At 39.7% G+C, this 23890-nt stretch overlaps 1 protein-coding gene across 1 annotated transcript in view; it reads left to right on the top strand.

The window, feature by feature from the left end:
- LOC311104977 (protocadherin-11 X-linked-like) overlaps nt 1-23890 on the top strand; it is a gene marked incomplete at both ends in the record, with an annotated part of 184756 nt that overhangs the window by 107823 nt on the left and 53043 nt on the right. The window contains one exon of the mRNA XM_084146964.1: nt 20859-20918. Within this exon, the coding sequence (XP_084003090.1) occupies nt 20859-20918 (60 nt within the window). The remainder of the gene's footprint in view (nt 1-20858; nt 20919-23890) is intronic.

Raw genomic sequence — 23890 nt, 5'->3', positions numbered from 1 at the left:
GTGATTTGGTTCACACTGGTTTGAGTGGTTTATGTATCCATGGCCAGAAGGAGGGTGGCACGCTCATGGGGATGGCGATCGTACACCTTCCATCTCTATAATGAAAACAAATCCTCAATAGGGTTGAGAAAAGGAGATTATGGTGGCAGGTATAGAGTCACGAATCAGGGACGGGGCCTTAACCACCTCTGCATGGTGGAACCTGACATTGTCCCACACAATGACCGCTTCAACTTGACAGGCCTGCTCAATTTCATTGAGAAACACAATGAGGTGTGCAGTGTTGTAGGATCCAAGTAATGGCCTACGAACTACCACACCATGTTCAGAGATACAGTGCATTCGGAAAGTATTCAGATCCCTTGACTTTTTCCACATTTTGTTACGTTACAGCCTTATTCTAAAATTGATTAAAAACAATGTTTTGCATCAATCTACACACAATACCCCATAATGACAAAGCAAAAACAGGTTTTTAGAAATTCTAGCAAATTTATTAAAAATAAAAAACAGAAATACCTTATTTAGATAAGTATTCATAGCCTTTGCTATGAGACTTGACATTGAGCTCAGGTGTATCCTGTTTCCATTGATCGTCCTTGAGATGTTTCTACAACTTGATTGGAGTCCACCTGTGATAAATTCTATTGATTGGACATGATTTGGAAAAGCACACACTTGTCCATGTAAGGTCCCACAGTTGACAGTGCATGTCAGAGCAAAAACCAAGCCGTGAGGTCGAAGGAATTGTCCGTAGAGCTCCGAGACAGGATTGTGTCGAGGCACAGATCTGGGGAAGGGTACCAAAAAATGTCTGCAGCATTGAAGGTCCCCAAGAACACAGTGGCCTCCATCATTCTTAAATGGAATAAGTTTGGAACCACCAAGACTCTTCCTAGAGCTGGCTGCCCGGCCAAACTGAGCAATCGGAGGAGAAGGGCCTTGGTCAGGGAGGTGACCAAGAACCCGATGGTCACTCTGACAGAGATCTAGAGTTCCTCTGTGGAGATGGGAGAACCTTCTAGAAGGACAACCATCTCTGCAGCACTCCACCAATAAGGCTTTTATGGTAGAGTGGCTGGACGGAAGCCACTCCTCAGTAAAAGGCACATGACAGCCCGCTTGGAGTTTGCCAACAGGCACCTACAGACTCTCAGACCATGAGAAACAAGATTCTCTGGTCTGATGAAACCAAGATTGAACTCTTTTGCCTGAATGCCAAGTGTCACGTCTGGATGAAACCTGGCACCATCCCTACGATGAAGTATGGTGGTGGCAGCATCATGCTGTGGCGATGTTTTTCAGCAGCAGGGACTGGGAGACTAGTCAGGATTGAGGCAAAGATGAACGGAGCAAAGTACAAAGAGATCCTTGATGAAAACCTGCTCCAGAGCGCTTAGGACCTCAGACTGGGGTGAAGGATCACCTTCCAACAGGACAACGACCCTAAGCACACAGCCAAAACAATGCAGGAGTAGCTTCGGGACAAGTCTCTGAATGTCCTTGAGTGGCCCAGCAATGTCCTTGAGTGGCCCGGACTTGAACCCGATCTAACATCTCTGGAGAGACCTGAAAATAGCTGTGCAGCAACGCTCCCCATCCAACCTGACAGAGCTTGAGAGGATATGCAGAGAAGAATGGGAGAAACTTCCCAAATACAGGAGTGCCAAGCTTGTAGCGTCATACCCAAGAAGACTCGAGGCTGTAATCACTGCCAAAGGTGCTTCAACAAAGTACTGAGTAAAGGGTCTGAATACTTATGTAAATGTGATATCTCAGATATATACCTTTAAATACATTTTCAAAAATTTCTATAAAATATTTTTTGCTTTGTCATTGTGGGGTATTGTGGGTAGTTTGCTGAGAAAAAAACGCAATTTAATCCATTTTAGAATAAGTCTGTAATGTAAAAATATTTGGAAAAAGTCAAGGGGTCTGAATATTTCTGAATGCACTGCATATACAAATACATACATACATACATACATACATACATACATACATACACACATATATACACTACCATTCAAAAGTTTGGGGTCACTTAGAAATGTCCTTGTTTTCAAAAGAAAGCAATTTTTTGGGCCATTAAAATAACATCAAATTGATCAGAAATACAGTGTAGACATTGTTAATGTTGTAAATGGCTATTGTAGCTGGAAACGGCTGATTTTTTTATGGGATATCTACATAGGCGTACAGAGACCCATTATCAGCAACCATCAGTCCTGTGTTCCAATGGCACGTTGTGTTTGCTAATCCAAGTTTAACATTTTAAAAGGCTAATTGATCATTAGAAAACCCTTTTGCAATTATGTTAGCACAGCTGAAAACTGTTGTGCTGATTAAAGAAGCAATAAAACTGGCCTTCTTGAGACTAGTTGAGTTTCTGGAGCATCAGCAATTGTGGGTTCGATTACAGGCTCAAAATGGCCAGAAACAAATAACTTTTAATGGACAAAAAAATTGCTTTTCTTTCGAAAACAAGGACATTTCCAAGTGACCCCAAACCTTTGAACGGTAGTGTTTATATAAATATACTTACATATACACATACATATACATATACATATACAGTAAAAGTCAAAAGTTTGAACACACCTACTCATTCAAGTTTTTTTTTTTTTTGTAATATTTTCTACATTGTAGAATAATAGTGAAGACATCAAAACTACGAACTAACACATATGGAATCATGTAGTAACCAAAAAAGTGTTAAACAAATCAAAATATATTTTATATTTGAGATTCTTCAAATAGCCACCCTTTTGCCTTGATGACAGCTTTGCACACTCTTGGCATTCTCTCAACCAGCTTCACCTGGAATGCTTTTCCAACGGTCTTGAAGGAGTTCCCACATATGCTGAGCGCTTGTTGGCTGTTTTCCTTCACTCTGCGGTCCGACTCATCCCAAACCATCTCAATTGGGTTGAGGTCGGGGGATTGTGGAGGCCAGGTCATCTGATGCAGCACTCCATCACTCTCCTCCTTGGTAAAATAGCCCTTACACAGCCTGGAGGTGTGTTGGGTCATTGTCCTGTTTAAAAACAAATGATAGTCCCACCAAGCCCAAACCAGATGGGATGGCGTATCGCTGCAGAATGCTGTGGTAGCCATGCTGGTTAAGTGTGCCTTGAATTCAAAATAAATCACAGACAGTGTCACCAGCAAAGCACCCCCACAACATAACACCTCCTCCATGCTTTAAGGTGGGAAATACATATGCGGACATCATCCGTTCACCCACACCGCGTCTCACAAAGACACAGCTGTTGGAACCAAAAATCTCAAATATGGACAAATTTCCACCGGTCTAATGTCCATTGCTTGTGTTTCTTGGAAAAAGCAGGACTCTTCTTCTTATTGGTGTCCTTTAGTAGTGGTTTCTTTGCAGAAATTCGACCATGAATGCCTGATTCACACAGTCTCCTCTGAACAGTTGATGTTGAGATGTGTCTGTGACTTGAACTCTGTGAAGCATTTATTTGGGCTGCTATTTCTGAGGCTGGTAACTCTAATGAACTTATCCTCTGTAGCAGAGGTAACTCTGGGTCTTCCATTCTTGTGGCGGTCCTCATGAGAGCCAGATTCATCATAGCGCTTGATGGTTTTTGAACTGCACTGTATTGACTGACCTTCATGTCTTAAAGTAATGATTTAATGTCGTTTTTCTTTGCTTATTTGAGCTGTTCTTGCCATAATATGGACTTGGTCTTTTACCAAATAGGGCTATCTTCTGTATACCCCCCCTACCTTGTCACAACACAACTGATTGGCTCAAACACATTAAGAAGGAAAGAAATTCCACAAATGTACTTTTAAGAAGGCACACCTGTTAATTGGGGCGGCAGGTAGCTTAGTGGGTAAGAGCGTTGTGCCAGTAACCGAAAGGTCGCTGGTTCTAATCCCCGAGCCGACTAGGTGAAAAATCTGTCGATGTGCCCTTAAGCAAGGCACTTAACCCTAATTGCTGATGTAAGTCGCTCTGGATAAGAGCGTCTGCTAAATGACTAAAATGTAAATGTAATTGAAATGCATTCCAGGTGACTACCTCATGAAGCTGGTTGAGAGAATGCCAAGAGTATGCAAAGCTGTCATCAAGGCAAAGGGTGGCAATTTGAAGAATCTAAAATATAATTTGATTTGTTTAACACTTATTTGGTTACTACATGATTCCATGTGTGTTATTTCATAGTTTTGATGTCTTCACTATTATTCTACAATAGTAAAAAAAAAAGTTAAAATAAAGAAAAACCCTTGACTGAGTAGGTGTGTCGTAACTTTTGACTGGTAGTGTATGCATATGTATTATATATATTTTACACTTTTTGAAATATATTTTCCTTTATTATTTTCCACTAACCCTACCACCCCTCCCCTAATGGACAACAACACTTGGGCTTCTACTTCCAGCTCATACATACCATTTACATTTTACAGACACAATTATTTTTACAATAGTTATCTTTTTTTGTTGTTGAATATTTTAGAATAAGGCTGTAATGTAACAAAAATGTGGAAAAAGTCAAGGGGTCTGAATACTTTCCGAATGCACTGTTGCTCTGCACATGGAGAGGATTCCCCTCACGTTGTCCAGGCATTTGGACGGTGAGGTTTCCCCCCCACGTTGCACTTGGACAGTGAGGTTCCACCCACGGCGCCGAGTTTCGGCCAAGTTGAAGCCCACTTCATCAAACTTGTGATGGTTCACAGCAGCATCAAGCACCATCACCCTCTAAAGATATATTTTGGTTAGTTCTTTCTACAGTATAGTTCCATTATGATATTGTGAAGTAGCATGTGCATCAAACAGTAACAGTAATACAGGATATAGTGCTGTACCTGAACATACTCGACCCGCAGTGGTTTCACCCTGTCGTTGTTTCTCTAAAAATGCACCAGGTAAATGTGTTTCATAGATACCTGGTGTCTCTTCAAAAGGCACCAGGTAAATTTGTTTCATAGATACCTGGTGACTCTTCAAAAGGCACCAGGTAAATGTGTTTCATAGATACCTGGTGTCTCTTCAAAAGGCACCAGGTAAATGTGTTTCATAGATACCTGGTGACTCTTCAAAAGGCACCAGGTAAATGTGTTTCATAGATACCTGGTGTCTCTTCAAAAGGCACCAGGTAAATGTGTTTCATAGATACCTGGTGCCTCTTCAAAAGGCACCAGGTAAATGTGTTCCATAGATACATGGTGTCTCTTCAAAAGGCACCAGGTAAATGTGTTTCATAGATACCTGGTGTCTCTTCAAAAGGCACCAGGTAAATGTGTTTCATAGATACCTGGTGTCTCTTCAAAAGGCACCAGGTAAATGTGTTCCATAGATACCTGGTGTCTCTTCAAAAGGCACCAGGTAAATGTGTTCCATAGATACCTGGTGTCTCTTCAAAAGGCACCAGGTAAATGTGTTCCATAGATACCTGGTGTCTCTTCAAAAGGCACCAGGTAAATGTGTTCCATAGATACCTGGTGTCTCTTCAAAAGGCACCAGGTAAATGTGTTCCATAGATACCTGGTGCCTCTTCAAAAGGCACCAGGTAAATGTGTTCCATAGATACCTGGTGTCTCTTCAAAAGGCACCAGGTAAATGTGTTCCATAGATACCTGGTGTCTCTTCAAAAGGCACCAGGTAAATGTGTTCCATAGATACCTGGTGTCTCTTCAAAAGGCACCAGGTAAATGTGTTCCATAGATACCTGGTGCCTCTTCAAAAGGCACCAGGTAAATGTGTTCCATAGATACCTGGTGTCTCTTCAAAAGGCACCAGGTAAATGTGTTCCATAGATACCTGGTGTCTCTTCAAAAGGCACCAGGTAAATGTGTTCCATAGATACCTGGTGCCTCTTCAAAAGGCGAGTGATTGTTGGTAGGCTGATGATGCCACATTGGTAAAGGTGTCATCGTTCTCCTCAATGGCCTGCTTTATTTCAGACAGCCGTATGTCATTCCTGGCCCTCACCATTTCCACCACTGCCCACTCCTGCTGGTCGGTCAGCACATGCCCACGGCCATAGGGTCTTCTGTCAATTCTAAGGGTAGAACAGAGTATTCTGTCAATAGATCATACTGTAAGAATACTGTAAAATGTTCTGTGAATTTACATGCATTACAGTATGTCATTTACTGTAAATGTAATGGTAAAGCATAGTGCATATTCTGCCGACTTACCGGTTGTCTTGGCGAAATGTTCTCATGATCGAATTAACAGTTTATCTTTTCAGATTTGGGTGAATTAATCTGGCAGTCTCTTCCATGGTAAGGCCTCTGTTTACCACATGGTCAACGACGATGGCCCGGACTTCATTAGACACAACAGTTCCCTGCCGTCTGCCTCCCTCTCTCTGATGTCTACTGCTTTGATGGGGCCCATGTCTACCTCTTTGATGGGCATCACTTCTTTGACCTCTCTGATGGGGTCCATGCCCACCTCTTTGACCTCTCTGATGGGGTCCATGCCCACCTCTTTGACCTCTTTGATGGGGTCCATGCCCACCTCTTTGACCTCTTTGATGGGGTCCATGCCCACCTCTTTGACCTCTTTGATGGGGCCCATGCCCACCTCTTTGACCTCTTTGATGGGGTCCATGCCCACCTCTTTGACATCTTTGATGGGGCCCATGCCCACCTCTTTGACCTCTCTGATGGGGTCCATGCCCACCTCTTTGACCTCTTTGATGGGGTCCATGCCCACCTCTTTGACCTCTTTGATGGGGCCCATGCCCACCTCTTTGACCTCTTTGATGGGGTCCATGCCCACCTCTTTGATGGGGTCCATGCCCACCTCTTTGACCTCTCTGACGGGCCCCTTGTCCATGAGCTCTTTGATTTCTTCCTCTCTCCTGCTCCATGTTGAAAGAAACACCCCCTTTTACAGTATATGGTGACCAATGCTGAAATAATGAGTAGTCTTTATGTACGGTTATCATGTATCATACATGTAATTTAGATGTTTATACAAACACACATTTTTATTTCTGTAGTTCTCAAAATCCACATATAGTAGACAAACCAGTTTAAAATCTATAGGTTTACCAAACGGTTAAATTATTAACCATTAAGCGCAGTTGGATTAAGTGATGGTCAAATGTATTTAAACAGATGAGAATCATATAAAAATGATTGTGAGCATTGCATTGTGAAAAGCAATTCCTTTAAATGAAAGGTATTTCCAGATGAAACACTGATTAGGTTTGGTGAAGAACTTACTGTGTGATTTAGTCAATTGAAAATGTGCTTAAAGTTTTGAAAGAAACTGCCTTTTGATGATCTGTTTTGAGTTTTGTACTGAGTTGTGAATCTTACCACATACTTGTGAAAATAGTACCATAGCAATACAAAAAAAATGAATGTATGCACATGCTAAATACTAAACACAAACGGAAAATAGTAAAACGCTTGGAGGGAAGTGGAGTAGTGCTTGCTGCCGTGTGTGCATTTCTGTCTGGCAGCCTGTCTGTCTGGCAGCCAGTCTGTCTGGCAGCCTGTCTGTCTGTGAGTCTGTGTGTTTCGCTGTTTGACTGACAGAGTCTATCTAAAAACATGGCAGGTAGATACTTTGACTGCCTTGTAAGTTGTTGTTTTTTGCCATTGAAATTATATTCAATTAGGCTTTGATGGCTTTTTGCCTGAAACCACGCCTTTATAATGATTTCAGGTAGAACGTTCAAGTTGAAATATTTTATTGCCTTGGAGCCCCATCAAAATAATTGTTTTGATGTGTCCTGTTTTTTATTTGGCACTGACATTAACTGGAAATGATCCTAGCTAGGGAAAAGTATGATTTGGAGGTATGTTGACTGAAACGAGCTACAGTCCCTTGGCTTGATATTATGGAATTTGAATCCATTATCAGGCTGGTAGAAAGTCAGTCAGTGTTTTTTTGGGGGGGAGGAAGTGTTTCTATGTACAGTGTTGTCACTTTGATTGCATGTACAAAGTAGTAGCTACATAATAAGAGAGAGATTGAAACCCCCACAAATTAATCAGGTTGGGGGGGTGGGGGATGGGGGGGGGGGGGGGTGGGGGGAGGTGGGGGGAGGTTGGGGGAGGTTGGGGGAGGTTGGGGGAGGTTGGGGGGGGTGGGGGGAGGTTGGGGGGGGTTGGGGGAGGTTGGGGGGGGTTGTTGTTGGAACGCGGCTAGCCCTGTCGATCTCGGGGGGGGGGGGGGTGGGGGGGGGGTGGGGGGAGGTTGGGGGGGGTTGGGGGGGGTTGGGGGAGGTTGTTGTTGGAACGCGGCTAGCCCTGTCGATCTCGGGGGGGGGGGGGGGGGGTGGGGGGGGTGGGGGGAGGTTGGGGGAGGTTGGGGGAGGTTGGGGGGGGTTGGGGGAGGTTGTTGTTGGAACGCGGCTAACCCTGTCGATCTCGGGGGGGGTGGGGGGGGTGGGGGGAGGTTGGGGGAGGTTGGGGGAGGTTGTTGTTGGAACGCGGCTAGTCCTGTCGATCTCTATGGAAAACATTCTATTATTGTTCACTGAACGCTTCTCCATCTGGGACGTTTGTGTCCTTACCTCAAATTTAAAAAAGAGTCGAGACATTATCCTATTTACAGTAACTACTGCTCTACACACCTTTTCTATTCATATACTGTCCATAATGTCTGTTCCGGACCCTGACGTTGCTCGTTCTAATATTTCTATATTTCTATTAATAGTTTTTATTTTTATTTTTTGTGTGTATTGTTGTGTATTGCTAGGTATTACTGCACTGTTGGAGCTAGAAACGCAAGCATTTCACTACACCCGCAGTAACATGCTAAATATGTGTACGCCATACGACTAATAACGTTGGATTTGATTTGAAATAGGTAGAGTAGACCACAAGCACATCATTTAGTACTGATAAATCCCATATAATTTAGTACTGATAAATCCTATATAATTTAGTACTGATAAATCCTATATAATTTAGTACTGATAAATCCTATATAATTTAGTACTGATAAATCATATATGTCATTTTGTACTGATAAATCTTATATCGTTTAGTACTGATACATCCTACATAATTTAGTACTGATAAATCCTATATCATTTAGTACTGATACATCCTATATCATTTAGTATTGATAAATCCTATATCATTTAGTACTGATACATCCTATATCATTTAGTATTGATAAATCCTATATCATTTAGTACTGATACATTCTATATCATTTAGTATTGATAAATCCTATATCATTTAGTACTGATACATTCTATATCATTTAGTATTGATAAATCCTATATCATTTAGTACTGATACATACTATATCATTTAGTATTGATAAATCCTATATCATTTAGTACTGATAAATCCTATATCATTTAGTATTGATAAATCCTATATCATTTAGTATTGATAAATCCTATTTCATTTAGTACTGATAAATCCTATATCATTTAGTACTGATAAATCCTACATCATTTAGTATTGATAAATTATATTTCATTTAGTACTGATAAATCCTAAATCATTTAGTATTGATAAATCCTATATCATTTAGTACTGATACAGCCTATATCATTTAGTACTGATACATCCTATATCATTTAGTATTGATAAATCCTGTATCATTTAGTATTGATAAATCCTATATCATTTAGTACTGATACATTCTATATCATTTAGTATTGATAAATCCTATATCATTTAGTACTGATACATACTATATCATTTAGTATTGATAAATCCTATATCATTTAGTACTGATACATTCTATATCATTTAGTATTGATAAATCCTATATCATTTAGTACTGATACATCCTATATCATTTAGTATTGATAAATCCTATATCATTTAGTACTGATACATCCTATATCATTTAGTATTGATAAATCCTATATCATTTAGTACTGATACATTCTATATCATTTAGTATTGATAAATCCTATATCATTTAGTACTGATACATACTATATAATTTAGTATTGATAAATCCTATATCATTTAGTACTGATAAATCCTATATCATTTAGTATTGATAAATCCTATATCATTTAGTATTGATAAATCCTATTTCATTTAGTACTGATAAATCCTATATCATTTAGTACTGATAAATCCTACATCATTTAGTATTGATAAATCCTATATCATTTAGTATTGATAAATCCTATTTCATTTAGTACTGATAAATCCTATATCATTTAGTACTGATAAATCCTACATCATTTAGTATTGATAAATCCTATATCATTTAGTACTGATACATCCTATATCATTTAGTATTGATAAATCCTATATCATTTAGTACTGATACATCCTATATCATTTAGTATTGATAAATCCTATATCATTTAGTACTGATACATTCTATATCATTTAGTATTGATAAATCCTATATCATTTAGTACTGATACATACTATATCATTTAGTATTGATAAATCCTATATCATTTAGTACTGATAAATCCTATATCATTTAGTATTGATAAATCCTATATCATTTAGTATTGATAAATCCTATTTCATTTAGTACTGATAAATCCTATATCATTTAGTACTGATAAATCCTACATCATTTAGTATTGATAAATTATATTTCATTTAGTACTGATAAATCCTAAATCATTTAGTATTGATAAATCCTATATCATTTAGTACTGATACAGCCTATATCATTTAGTACTGATACATCCTATATCATTTAGTATTGATAAATCCTGTATCATTTAGTATTGATAAATCCTATATCATTTAGTACTGATACATTCTATATCATTTAGTATTGATAAATCCTATATCATTTAGTACTGATACATACTATATCATTTAGTATTGATAAATCCTATATCATTTAGTACTGATACATTCTATATCATTTAGTATTGATAAATCCTATATCATTTAGTACTGATACATCCTATATCATTTAGTATTGATAAATCCTATATCATTTAGTACTGATACATCCTATATCATTTAGTATTGATAAATCCTATATCATTTAGTACTGATACATTCTATATCATTTAGTATTGATAAATCCTATATCATTTAGTACTGATACATACTATATAATTTAGTATTGATAAATCCTATATCATTTAGTACTGATAAATCCTATATCATTTAGTATTGATAAATCCTATATCATTTAGTATTGATAAATCCTATTTCATTTAGTACTGATAAATCCTATATCATTTAGTACTGATAAATCCTACATCATTTAGTATTGATAAATTATATTTCATTTAGTACTGATAAATCCTAAATCATTTAGTACTGATACATACTATATCATTTAGTATTGATAAATCCTATATCATTTAGTACTGATACATCCTATATCATTTAGTATTGATAAATCCTATATCATTTAGTACTGATACATCCTATATCATTTAGTATTGATAAATCCTATATCATTTAGTACTGATACATTCTATATCATTTAGTATTGATAAATCCTATATCATTTAGTACTGATACATACTATATCATTTAGTATTGATAAATCCTATTTAATTTAGTACTGATAAATCCTATATCATTTAGTATTGATAAATCCTATATCATTTAGTATTGATAAATCCTATTTCATTTAGTACTGATAAATCCTATATCATTTAGTACTGATAAATCCTACATCATTTAGTATTGATAAATTATATTTCATTTAGTACTGATAAATCCTAAATCATTTAGTATTGATAAATCCTATATCATTTAGTACTGATACAGCCTATATCATTTAGTACTGATACATCCTATATAATTTAGTATTGATAAATCCTATATCATTTAGTATTGATAAATCCTATATCATTTAGTACTGATACATTCTATATCATTTAGTATTGATAAATCCTATATCATTTAGTACTGATACATACTATATCATTTAGTATTGATAAATCCTATATCATTTAGTACTGATAAATCCTATATCATTTAGTATTGATAAATCCTATATCATTTAGTATTGATAAATCCTATATCATTTAGTATTGATAAATCCTATATCATTTAGTATTGATACATTCTATATCATTTAGTATTGATAAATCCTATATCATTTAGTACTGATACATACTATATCATTTAGTATTGATACATGCTATATCATTTAGTACTGATAAATCCTATATCATTTAGTATTGATAAATCCTATATCATTTAGTACTGATAAATCTTACATGAAAACAAGCCAATTCCAAGAGCATGCACTGGACAGGCATAAAGCTATGGCGCACAGCACTGACACGACTGTATTGATCATACAATCCTGGATCAAAATGGGGTACACCTGGTATTTCAGGAATCCAATGCCGGTGATTTATTTTAGCAGACACTCTTATCCAGAGCGACTTACAGGAGCAATTAGGGTTAAGTGCCTTGCTCAAGGGCACATCGACAGATTTTTCACCTAGTCGGCTCGGGGATTAGAACCAGCGACCTTTCGGGTTACTGGCACAACGCTCTTACCCACTAAGCTACCTGCCGCCCTGTGAATCCCCTCATATTCCAAATATACTTGTTTGTTTCTTGTTCTGTTCTTTATATTCACTGCCTGTCAGTGGCTGATGTCATGATGCACAGTTCCACCAGCAGTGGAATACATAGATCTGCTTCAGATCAACAAAAAAAACATTGAAGTCACATGATCAAAACCATTGGATAATCCTGGAACTACTACGTTGCTTTGATCCCAGCGAGAGAAACATATATATATATATATTTTTTTAAAGAAAACATTGTACCACGGTAAACACAAAAAATATCAGAAACAAGTCAATGGAATTGCAGTTGACTAAATGTAGCAACAACAAGGTACTTTGTAGTGTTAGCCAGGAAGTTAGCTGACAGGATAAAGCATCTCCTTGTATGTGCGGAGAATGCCAGTGGTGCCCAATGGCCCCCCCACTCACCCGACATACCAATGTGTCCCAAATGAAAGCCCTATCTGCTCTACACTGGGGGGTGAATAGTGCTCTTGTTTTCAAGTTTATAGGGAGTCTGCCTTGAATTTGAACAGAATGGGTTATATCCTGCATGGGCTGTGACGGCCTAGGGAAGGAAAGCTAATGTAGTTCCCTAGGGTAGCTATTTTGCTAGCTAGCTTCAGAATGAAGGGTGTGGGTGGTAGCTCCTCTTTAACGAGATATTTTCTATTGCTAACTGTTAAAGTTAGCAAAGTCTCACCACAACTCCTTCAAACTCATGTTTCAGATCATGTACACTTTTCAAAAAAAAATAAAAAAAAATAATAATAATTTTCCTCATTTGTATCACCACAGTACAACGACTATCTTGGCTCTGGACGAGACCAAAACATCAATATGTGGTTGGTGTAATCCAAGGACCTTTGCTATGTTTGTCGATAATGTGATGTACTCCTTATCAGATGTACCAGTGTACTAGACCAGAGGTTGAGTTGTAGGTTAGACAGTCAGAAGGTTAATTATACGGTATTACATTGACATTGACTTAAATCTCATAACCATTGTGGTCATATTTCAGATAATGAAACACAGAGTTCATATTAACACTCGGAGACGGATTCACAGATAGCGGCATTGTGTCTAGTTTATTGATGAAATATTCATGGAGGAGATATGCATGCATTACATGTGGATTACGTCCCAAAATGACACCCTTTTCCCTATGTAGTGCACTACTTTTGGCCAGAGCCCAATAGGGTCCTGGTCAAAAGTAGTGCACTTTGTAAGAAACAGGGTGCCATTTGGGATGTAAGAGTAAGCTTCTCTGCAGCTGTAATAAATGAACATGCCTTCAATGAACACCGCTGGTTTGTTTCAGCTAAGAGAAGGAAATGTGATTGGAATGCTGTTAATCCTGTAAAAAAAAAAAGATATGCAACTCATTACAGCCCAAGGAAATATATTATGTGTGTGTGTGTTAGTGACAAAAAAAGAGAAACAGATCTAGATGATCAATGTTAGATATCCAGCTCAAACAGCCCACTCACTTTGTTAGGAAGTGAAATATTGATCACAATCCACAGTGTGTTTCTAGAAATGTATTTGTCTTTGAATTGTCCATTAGGCTACTCTGTTTTTGTGTACGCCTCATCCTTAAATCGACAGAAGTTCTCTGTTTAATAGATGCATGTATTGTGCATTTCAAGATACCAAAGGGCAATGGAGACTACAGTAGAGTAGACTACAGTAGAGGAGACTACAGTAGAGGAGACTACAGTAGATAAGACTACAGTAGATGAGACTACAGTAGATGAGACTACTGTGGAGGAGACTACAGTAGAGGAGACTACAGTAGATGAGACTACAGTAGAGGAGACTACAGTAGATGAGACTACTGTGGAGGAGACTACAGTAGAGGAGACTACAGTAGATGAGATTACAGTAGATGAGACTACAGTAGAGGAGACTACAGTAGAGGAGACTACAGTAGAGGAGACTACAGTAGAGGAGACTACTGTGGAGGAGACTACAGTAGAGGAGACTACAGTAGATGATACTACAGTAGATGAGACTACAGTAGAGTAGACTACAGTAAAGGAGACTACAGTATAAGAGACTAGGAGACTACGGTAGAGGAGACTACAGTAGATGAGACTACAGTAGATGAGACTACAGTAGAGTAGACTACAGTAAAGGAGACTACAGTAAAAGAGACTAGGAGACTACGGTAGAGGAGACTATGTGACTACAGTAGAGGAAAGTACAGTAGAGGAGAATACAGTAGTGGAGACTAGAGGACTACAGTAGAGTAGACTAGGAGACTAGAGTAGAAGAGACTACGGTAGATGAGATTACAGTAGAGAAGACTACAGTATAGGAGACTACAATAGAGGAGACTACAATAGAGGAGACTACAGTTGAGTAAACTACAGTAGAGGAGACTACAGTAGATGAGACTACAGTAGATGAGACTACAGTAGAGGAGACTACAGTAGATAAGACTACAGTAGATGAGACTACAGTAGAGGAGACTACAGTAGAGGAGACTACAGTAGAGGAGACTACAGTAGATGAGACTACAGTAGAGGAGACTACAGTAGATGAGACTACAGTAGAGGAGACTACAGTAGAGGAGACTACAGTGGAGGAGACTACAGTAGAGGAGACTAAAGTAGAAGAGTCTAGGAGACTACAGTAGATGAGACTACAGTAGAGTAAATTACAGTAGAGTAGACTACAGTAGAGGAGACTACAGTAGAGGAGACTAAAGTAGAAGAGTCTAGGAGACTACAGTAGAGGAGACTACAGTAGATAAGACTACAGTAGATGAGACTACAGTAGATGAGACTACAGTAGATGAGACTACAGTAGAGGAGACTACAGTAGATGAGACTACAGTAGATGAGACTACAGTAGAGGAGACTACAGTAGATGAGACTACAGTAGAGGAGACTACAGTAGATGAGACTACAGTAGAGTAGACTACAGTAGAGGAGACTACAGTGGAGGAGACTACAGTAGAGGAGACTAAAGTAGAAGAGTCTAGGAGACTACAGTAGATGAGACTACAGTAGAGTAAATTACAGTAGAGTAGACTACAGTAGAGGAGACTACAGTGGAGGAGACTACAGTAGAGGAGACTACAGTAGAGGAGACTACAGTGGAGGAGACTACAGTAGAGGAGACTACAGTTTTGTAGACTACAGTAGAGGAGACTGTAGTAGAGTAGACAACAGTAAAGGAGACTACAGTAAAAAAGACTAGGAGACTACGGTAGAGGATACTATGTGAATACAGTAGAGGAAACTACAGTAGATGAGACTATGAGACTACAGTAGAGTAGAGTAGAGAATACTACAGTAGAGGAGACTACAGTATAGGAGACTAGGAGACTACAGTAGAGGAGATTACAGTAGATGAGAATACAGTAGAGGAGACTACAGTAGAGGAGACTACAGTAGGGAGTCTACAGTAGATAAGAATACAGTAGTGGAGACTAGAGGACTACAGTAGAATAGACTACAGTAGATGAGACTACAGTAGAGGAGACTACAGTAGAGGAGGCTACAGTGTAGGAGACTAGGAGACTACAGTAGAGGAGATTACAGTAGATGAGACTAGGAGACTACAGTAGATGAGACTACAGTAGATGAGACTACAGTAGATGAGACTACAGTAGAGGAGACTACAGTAGGTGAGACTACAGTAGATGAGACTACTGTGGAGGAGACTACAGTATAGGAGACTACAGTAGAATAGACTACAGTAGATGAGACTACAGTAGAGGAGACTACAGTAGAGGAGGCTACAGTTTAGGAGACTATGAGACTACAGTAGAGGAGATTACAGTAGAAGAGACTAGGAGACTACAGTAGATGAGACTACAGTAGATGAGACTACAGTAGATGAGACTACAGTAGAGGAGACTACAGTAGATGAGACTACAGTAGAGGAGACTACAGTAGAGGAGATTACACTAGAGGAGATTACAGTAGATGAGACTACAGTAGAGGAGACTACAGTAGAGGAGACTACAGTAGAGGAGATTACAGTAGAGGAAATTACAGTAGATGAGACTACAGTAGAGGAGACTACATTAGAGGAGACTACAGTAGATGAGAATACATTTGAGGAGACTACAGTAGATGAGACTATAGTAGAGGAGACTACATTAGAGGAGACTACAGTAGAGGAGACTACAGTAGATGAGACTACAGTAAACGAGAATACATTTGAGGAGACTACAGTAGAGGAGACTATAGTAGAGGAGAATACATTTGAGGAGACTACAGTAGAGGAGACTATAGTAGAGGAGACTACAGTAGAGGAGACTACATTAGAGGAGACTACAGTAAACGAGAATACATTTGAGAAGACTACAGTAGAGGAGACTACAGTAGAGGAGACTACAGTAGATGAGAATACAGTAGAGGAGACTACAGTAGAGGAGACTACAGTAGAGGAGATTACAGTAGAGGAGATTACAGTAGATGAGACTACAGTAGAGGAGACTACATTAGAGGAGACTACAGTAAATGAGAATACATTTGAGGAGACTACAGTAGAGGAGACTATAGTAGAGGAGACTACATTAGAGGAGACTACAGTAGATTAGACTACAGTAGATGAGACTACAGTAGAGGAGACTACATTAGAGGAGACTACAGTAAACGAGAATACATTTGAGGAGACTACAGTAGAGGAGACTACAGTAGAGGAGACTACAGTAGAAGAGACTAGGAGACTACAGTAGAGGAGACTACAGTAGAGGAGACTACAGTAGAGGAGACTACAGTAGAAGAGACTAGGAGACTACAGTAGAGGAGACTACAGTAGAGGAGACTACAGTAGAGGAGACTACAGTAGATGAGAGTACAGGAGAGGAGCTTACAGTAGAGGAGACTACAGTAGATCATTGCAACTCCACGAGGTGAGATGTGAGAGGTGAGGGAGATTGACAGTTATTTTGTGTTTCTTCCATTTGCGAATAATCGCACCAACTGTTGTCACCTTCTCACCAAGCTGCTTGGCGATGGTCTTGTAGCCCATTCCAGCCTTGTGTAGGTCTACAATCTTGTCCCTGACATCCTTGGAGAGCTCTTTGGTCTTGGCCATGGTGGAGAGTTTGCAATCTGATTGATTGATTGCAAAATCTTTAAGAGTGTGCTCCTAATCTCATCTCGTTACCTGTATAAAAGACACCTGGGAGCCAGAAATCTTTCTGATTGAGAGGAGGTCAAATACTTATTTCCCTTTTTAAAATGCAAATCAATTTATAACATTTTTGACATGCGTTTTTCTGGATTTTTTTGTTGTTATTCTGTCTCTCACTGTTCAAATAACCCTACCATTAAAACGATAGACTGATCATTTCTTTGTCAGTGGGCAAACGTACAAAATCAGCAGGGGATCAAATACTTTTTTTCCCTCACTGTAAATATGAGGGCAGAACAAGAAGAAGAATGAAAGTAGTGAATTTGAGGTTTTTCACTGTGGGAATCCCCCCATGCTTAATTGAGACTACCCACTGTGCTGTAGTGTATTCTCCATCCTAAAAAGGGATTGGGTCTGCTTTGGAGACAGACTCAGCAGAGGAGACAGGCCTCGGTGTCTCCATGCACCTTGTGGAAAACCTAACATTTCAAAGGGCTCCCCCCAGTCAGTAGTACGTTTCTACACTGATGGCTGAGAGATTAGAGCATTTTGCAGTCTGTTGCTTCAGCCCCATGTGTAACTTTGTTTGAAGTGGCTAGGGAAATGCAGGCGGTTAAGTTCTCACAAGGAAGGGACAGGGTGGAATTTTGTGCAAAGAGTTCCTAAGACTTTTCTTGACATCCAGAGTCATCTAAAGTGAAAGTGTGTCAAATTGCGTGTCACGTTCAGACTTACCTGGACATAGATGTTGTGTTGTGTAGAGACTCTAAAGAGGGTATGGGGAAGTATCACACGCCATAACGACGTACCGTAGCTGATATCTAGCTATTTTTATGACCTGTTTAGTATTCCATTAATGTTGGAGGAGGAAATGGCTCTCAAACTGCATTCAGATGCTGACAGGAAAAAATGCAATCAGAGGTGACCAAAGTCTTATTTCTAAACGTTATGTTTTCACTATACATAATTTCACTCTCTCAAGGAGGTCCATTATCATTTAATGATGTGTCTTCCCGTTCAATGCAAACAAAACGTTAACAGTATCTGCTTCAAGGCATTAGGCACGGATGGCGTGCACTACTCTGGGTTTAGATTTAGGCACGGATGGCGTGCACTACTCTGGGTTTAGATTTAGGCACGGATGGCGTGCACTACTCTGGGTTTAGATTTGCAGGAAGAGCGGACAGGGTTATCGAAAGGGGATGCTGACATCAACCTCGGGGCGGCAGGTAGCTTAGTGGGTAAGAGCGTTGTGCCAGTAACCGAAAGGTCACTGGTTCTAATCCCCGAGCCGACTAGGTGAAAAATCTGTTGATGTGCCCTTGAGCAAGGCACTTAACCCTAATTGCTCCTGTAAGTCGCTCTGGATAAGAGCGTCTGCTAAATAAAATAATTAATTAAATTAATAATTCATTAATTAATTAATTAACCTACCTACACAGTGTGCTCTAGTTTAACCTTGCAACAGGAGAGCAGATTCTCTATGTGATGTGTTGGTCTATGTACTGTAAGCTCTGCCCAGGTTACAGTTTAGCATAACATTGTATATATACTGTATATATAATATTGTTTGGAGGTCATTAAATAAGTGAAAACTGGATAACTTGGATATGGAGTACTAGTGGAAGGCATGTGTTCAAGAATTATTGAGTTAATCACGCTCATCATACACCTATCACAAAACACACACACACACACACACACACACACACACACACACACACACACACACACACACAAACACACACACACACACACACTGCTTCCTCCCCCATGCCTCTAAAAATCTGTCATGTTAATTTGAAAGTTAATTTATCCTGATATAGTTACAGCTTCAGTCTCTACTCTGTGGGGGGAAATTGTTTTGACTAATTCAAACAACCACAGCTTGGCCATCGGCCCTTTAATATTACATGAGATGAGTGTTCACACTGTTTACTGCTGCTGTAGCAGCGAGGCTAGCTAGCTAGCTGTGTGTGTGTGTGTGTGTGTGTGTGTGTGTGTGTGTGTGTGTGTGTGTGTGTGAGTGTGTGTGGAAGTGGTTCTCTCTCTTCTCTCTCTCCTTCACCACCAGCCGCTACAGCTAGATTCTCGTTAAAGTTGTGATGAAATATAGATGTTAGGAGTCTGGTCAGTTCAGTGTCTCTTCTCTCCTGGTGATACCATAAGGAAGACATTAATGGTGTCAGGGAGTATTAGGTGTACCCCGGGAACATAATTGGATGTGAGGGGCTAACGGCTGACACCTGCTTGGAATCAATGTGTCCTCCTGAGGTAAGTAGTTTAGCTTTCAGGGGAGCTAGTTTGTGAAGCCCCACTCCATCCCATGTGAGGCCTGTTCATTCCCCCCGTTGTGAGTGGTTCAGTCATTGTTAGGCTCTATATTCCCCCTGTTGTGAGTGCAAAGGCATAGGTTTCCTGTAAAAATGGGGGGGGGGGAACGACAACAAACATCATATTTACTTCATAGTGATTCTGAGGGGTGCGCTGACATGTGTGCTACTGTGAACTTGCGTCCCAAATGTACATCGTATTCCCTATTTGGTGCACTGCTTTCGAGCAGGTTCCCATAGGTAGTGCACTGAATAGGGGGATAGGGTACCATTTGGGACAGACACCGAATGCGTGTATATGCAATTACACCCCACCGTTCCCTGTTGACTGTTCCTCTGGTCATTTGAAGATATTTTCTTAAGCTGCAATTGTGTGTTTTTTAGCAAACACTTGAGCGTCTTGCATTAATCACAAACAGCAGGACCATCTGTTGGTTGTCTTGTTGACATTACCTTGGCAGATTTTTTTAATGCTGTTTTCTTGTATCGGAATGATGCCTCACTGCATTAACAAAGTGATAATCATCTGACTACAAGGTCTGTGTTGAAAGTAGTCGGTCCCATATGTTATGTGGAATCATCTGACTGCTAAAGGAGGTTTGTAATCTTTCCAGAAAGGATAAGAAGAAAAAAATACGAAATAACAGCGTTATTATACCCTGTGAATGGAAATCAAGATTATATTCAACAAGATAAACATCTACAGTAGCCTAGAGTGCAGCTTTATTCTTCGATCATGAAACAGCTAAAACCTGCCTGTTTATGTAGCACTGGGTCACTAAGCTCTGTATGGTCCAGAGAATAACTGAGAGAAGATAAGCTGCATCTAGGGTACGTCCCAAATGGACCTATGGGCCCTGGTCAAAAAGTAGTGCACTATATATATGAAGAAAAAAAAAAGCCATTTGGGACGCGGACATGAATGGTGTTGTGTTGGAAATGGCCCTCCGCAGTGAGCATGTTTCTAATCATGTGTTTTTCTATCTTGTAGAATCAGGGCCAGACACCGGAGAAGTCCTTCAGCTCAGACGCATCCACGTGTCCCCATAAGGTAAGCTCTTCCTAGACCTATACAGGATACAGTATATTATTCTATATAAACCTATACAGGATACAGTATAGTTCTCTATATAAACCTATACAGGAAACAGTATAGTACTCTATATTGACCTGTACAGGATACAGTATATTTGATATCCATATCTCTATATGTATATAGTGAAGCTGGATTTCTGTTCACTGAGGGATGTGTAACTAATACAATTTAAAATCATATTTGTCCTGTTAAATTATGTTAATGACATCCACACTCTTTCTTTTATACATGCAAATTAGAAGTAGCACATATTTGACACGATGTGAGAATGCCACATGTATTCAATTGTTTCCCACTAGGCTATGCAGAGTAAAAAAAATCCACCATCTTCCAGACTTATTCAAGTAATCATCACACATTGAACTAACTTTCCACTTGACTCTGCCACTGCTGCCACTTGAGAACGCAATAATGTGCGATGTAGTGAAATCCTCTCACGTCTTCCAGTTCACTTAGGAAAAAAGTGTCAAAATGGCCGTATCCTTTTCTGGTTGAGTAAAAAAAAAAACTCCAGAGAAGCCTAAGTCGTGGTAAAAAAGAAAGTCAGTGGAGAGGGCAGTCTGACAGCCTGTCATCATGTGGCCAGCTGAAAATACATCTCTTTTCAGTCTAAAAGCTACAATCTGGGATTGGAAAGACAACTAAATGGTTGCTCTTCACTTGTTTTGGTATACAGCTGAGGGATGGGGCTAGGGGAAAATGTAAAACCTCTCATATTCATAGACAGTGCTCTAGATGCAAGGACTGACAGTTCGTGCTATCCAATATATAGATTTAACTATATTCTGAAGCAATACATTGTTCGTTTTTACGTTTGTAAACAACAGAGAAATTAAACCTAATATTCTGGGTTATGATAAAGTTACTGACAGTTGTGATATACTCACGAGGTACTTATAATTTATATTCTTCATGAATCAATGGCGAAAATATACAATTGAAATGACCATTGGACAGCTAGGTTCCCAAATCCCAGACTGCACCTTTAATGCTCAGACGGCTTTCTAGAGTGACTGCTGTGCCATTGAAAGCTGCCGACTGGATGCTACGTCGTCGCCGCGTCTGCCTGCCGTCTGACAGTAAACATTACAACACGATACTGTCCCTGTCATTGGGGGAATAATGAGAGAGGCAATCATCTTCGTCCTGAGCCAGTCGAACACAAAATGACACTGGAATCACCGCCACGTCCTTCACATGGTCATGAACTGCAGATCACCTCTGATAAGACCAGCTCAGCCACACTGATGTTTATTGTGGCCTCCCAAATGGCACCCTATACTCTCTGTAGTGCACTACTTTTGAATAGGGTGTCATTTGGGACAGACATAATGTGTAAGTCTGGGCCCTGGTTAAATGTAGTGCGCTATATAGGGAACAGGTTGGCATTTCAGATGCCCTCTAAGTCACAACGGCATATCACCAGGAAAAATCTGCACGCATATACTGTCCTTGAGATTTTGGGAAGCGTTTGCAATGTCCCAATGTCAACTCTCTCTTCAGCCATCTCTATAAAACAGCTGATCTGGAATGATGTATTATAATGAAGCAACAAATACCACTTTGGAGATTTGCAATTGTTGCTATACCAGAGGAACGTGTGTTTTCATCTCGTCCACTCACATTGTTCTCCATGTTCCGGATTCACAGAGCATTACACACAGAGCGTACAGAACGCAGGGCCAGTAGGGTCATTTATGAATATATGAGAAATCAATGGGAGAGGATTTGATTTAGATACAAGGAATGCCTGATTGTATGAAGCTTATGATATTCCTATTTTCTTCCTCAGCCCTGTATTGTGTTGCGTCTGGCCGTCTACCAAAATACACAAAGAATGAACAGAGAGACAGACAGAGAGAGAGAAGGCATTTAAACGGCTCTCCGGCTCTGTGATTATATAAAGAGTGTGAGAGAGAGAAAATAGAGAGGAGAGGAGAGGAGAGGAGAGGAGAGGAGAGGAGAGGAGAGGAGAGGAGAGGAGAGGAGAGGAGAGGAGAGGAGAGGAGAGGAGAGGAGAGGAGAGGAGAGGAGAGGAGAGGAGAGGAGAGGAGGGGAGGGGAGAGGACTAAGTACACATAATTGCTTCTTGACACATTGGCCAAATTCTGCAGTGCCAGGATCTAAAGGGAAAGAAGATGATTAACGGCTGTCAGAGTGGGTGGGAAAAACTTGGTTTTCGTCCCAAATGGCACTATATTCACTTCATAGTGCACTACTTTTATCCAGGGCCCTATGGAGTAGTGCACTAAAAGTAGTGCACTTTATATGAATAGGGTTTCTGGTTTCCATAGTGATTGTACTCCAAAAGCCATACATCACATTCGGATATCCTCTGGGGTCTGAACATTGTTAAACTACCGACTATCCTCTGGGGTCTGAACATTGTTAAACTACCGACTATCCTCTGGGGTCTGAACATTGTTAAACTACCGACTATCCTCTGGGGTCTGAACATTGTTAAACTACAGACTATCCTCTGGGGTCTGAACATTGTTAAACTACTGACTATCCTCTGGGGTCTGAACATTGTTAAACTACCGACTATCCTCTGGGGTCTGAACACTGTTAAACTACAGACTATCCTCTGGGGTCTGAACACTGTTAAACTACAGACTATCCTCTGGGGTCTGAACACTGTTAAACTACAGACTATCCTCTGGGGTCTGAACATTGTTAAACTACAATAATGTATGGTACTCCAGTCTCTCCACCATTCAATCCCAACAGACAGTTTTATTTCAGTTGTTGTCCTCTTGGTAAAAATCTAAAGACTCAGAGAAAGAATCTCAGTCTATCAGTGAATAATTGAACAGTGAAATCTCTCCTCAGAGCTTGAGAAACGAAGGGTGAGGGGTGAAGCTATAGTATTTCTAGAGGCAAGCATATTGTAAGACATATTGCGAACAGCTTAAGAGGATTCTAAA

Source organism: Coregonus lavaretus (assembly GCF_964263955.1).
Source record: "Coregonus lavaretus genome assembly, chromosome: 29".
NCBI lineage: Eukaryota > Metazoa > Chordata > Actinopteri > Salmoniformes > Salmonidae > Coregonus > Coregonus lavaretus.
The sequence above is the reverse complement of the archived record's forward strand: the minus strand, read 5'-3'. Positions and strand labels throughout refer to the sequence as shown.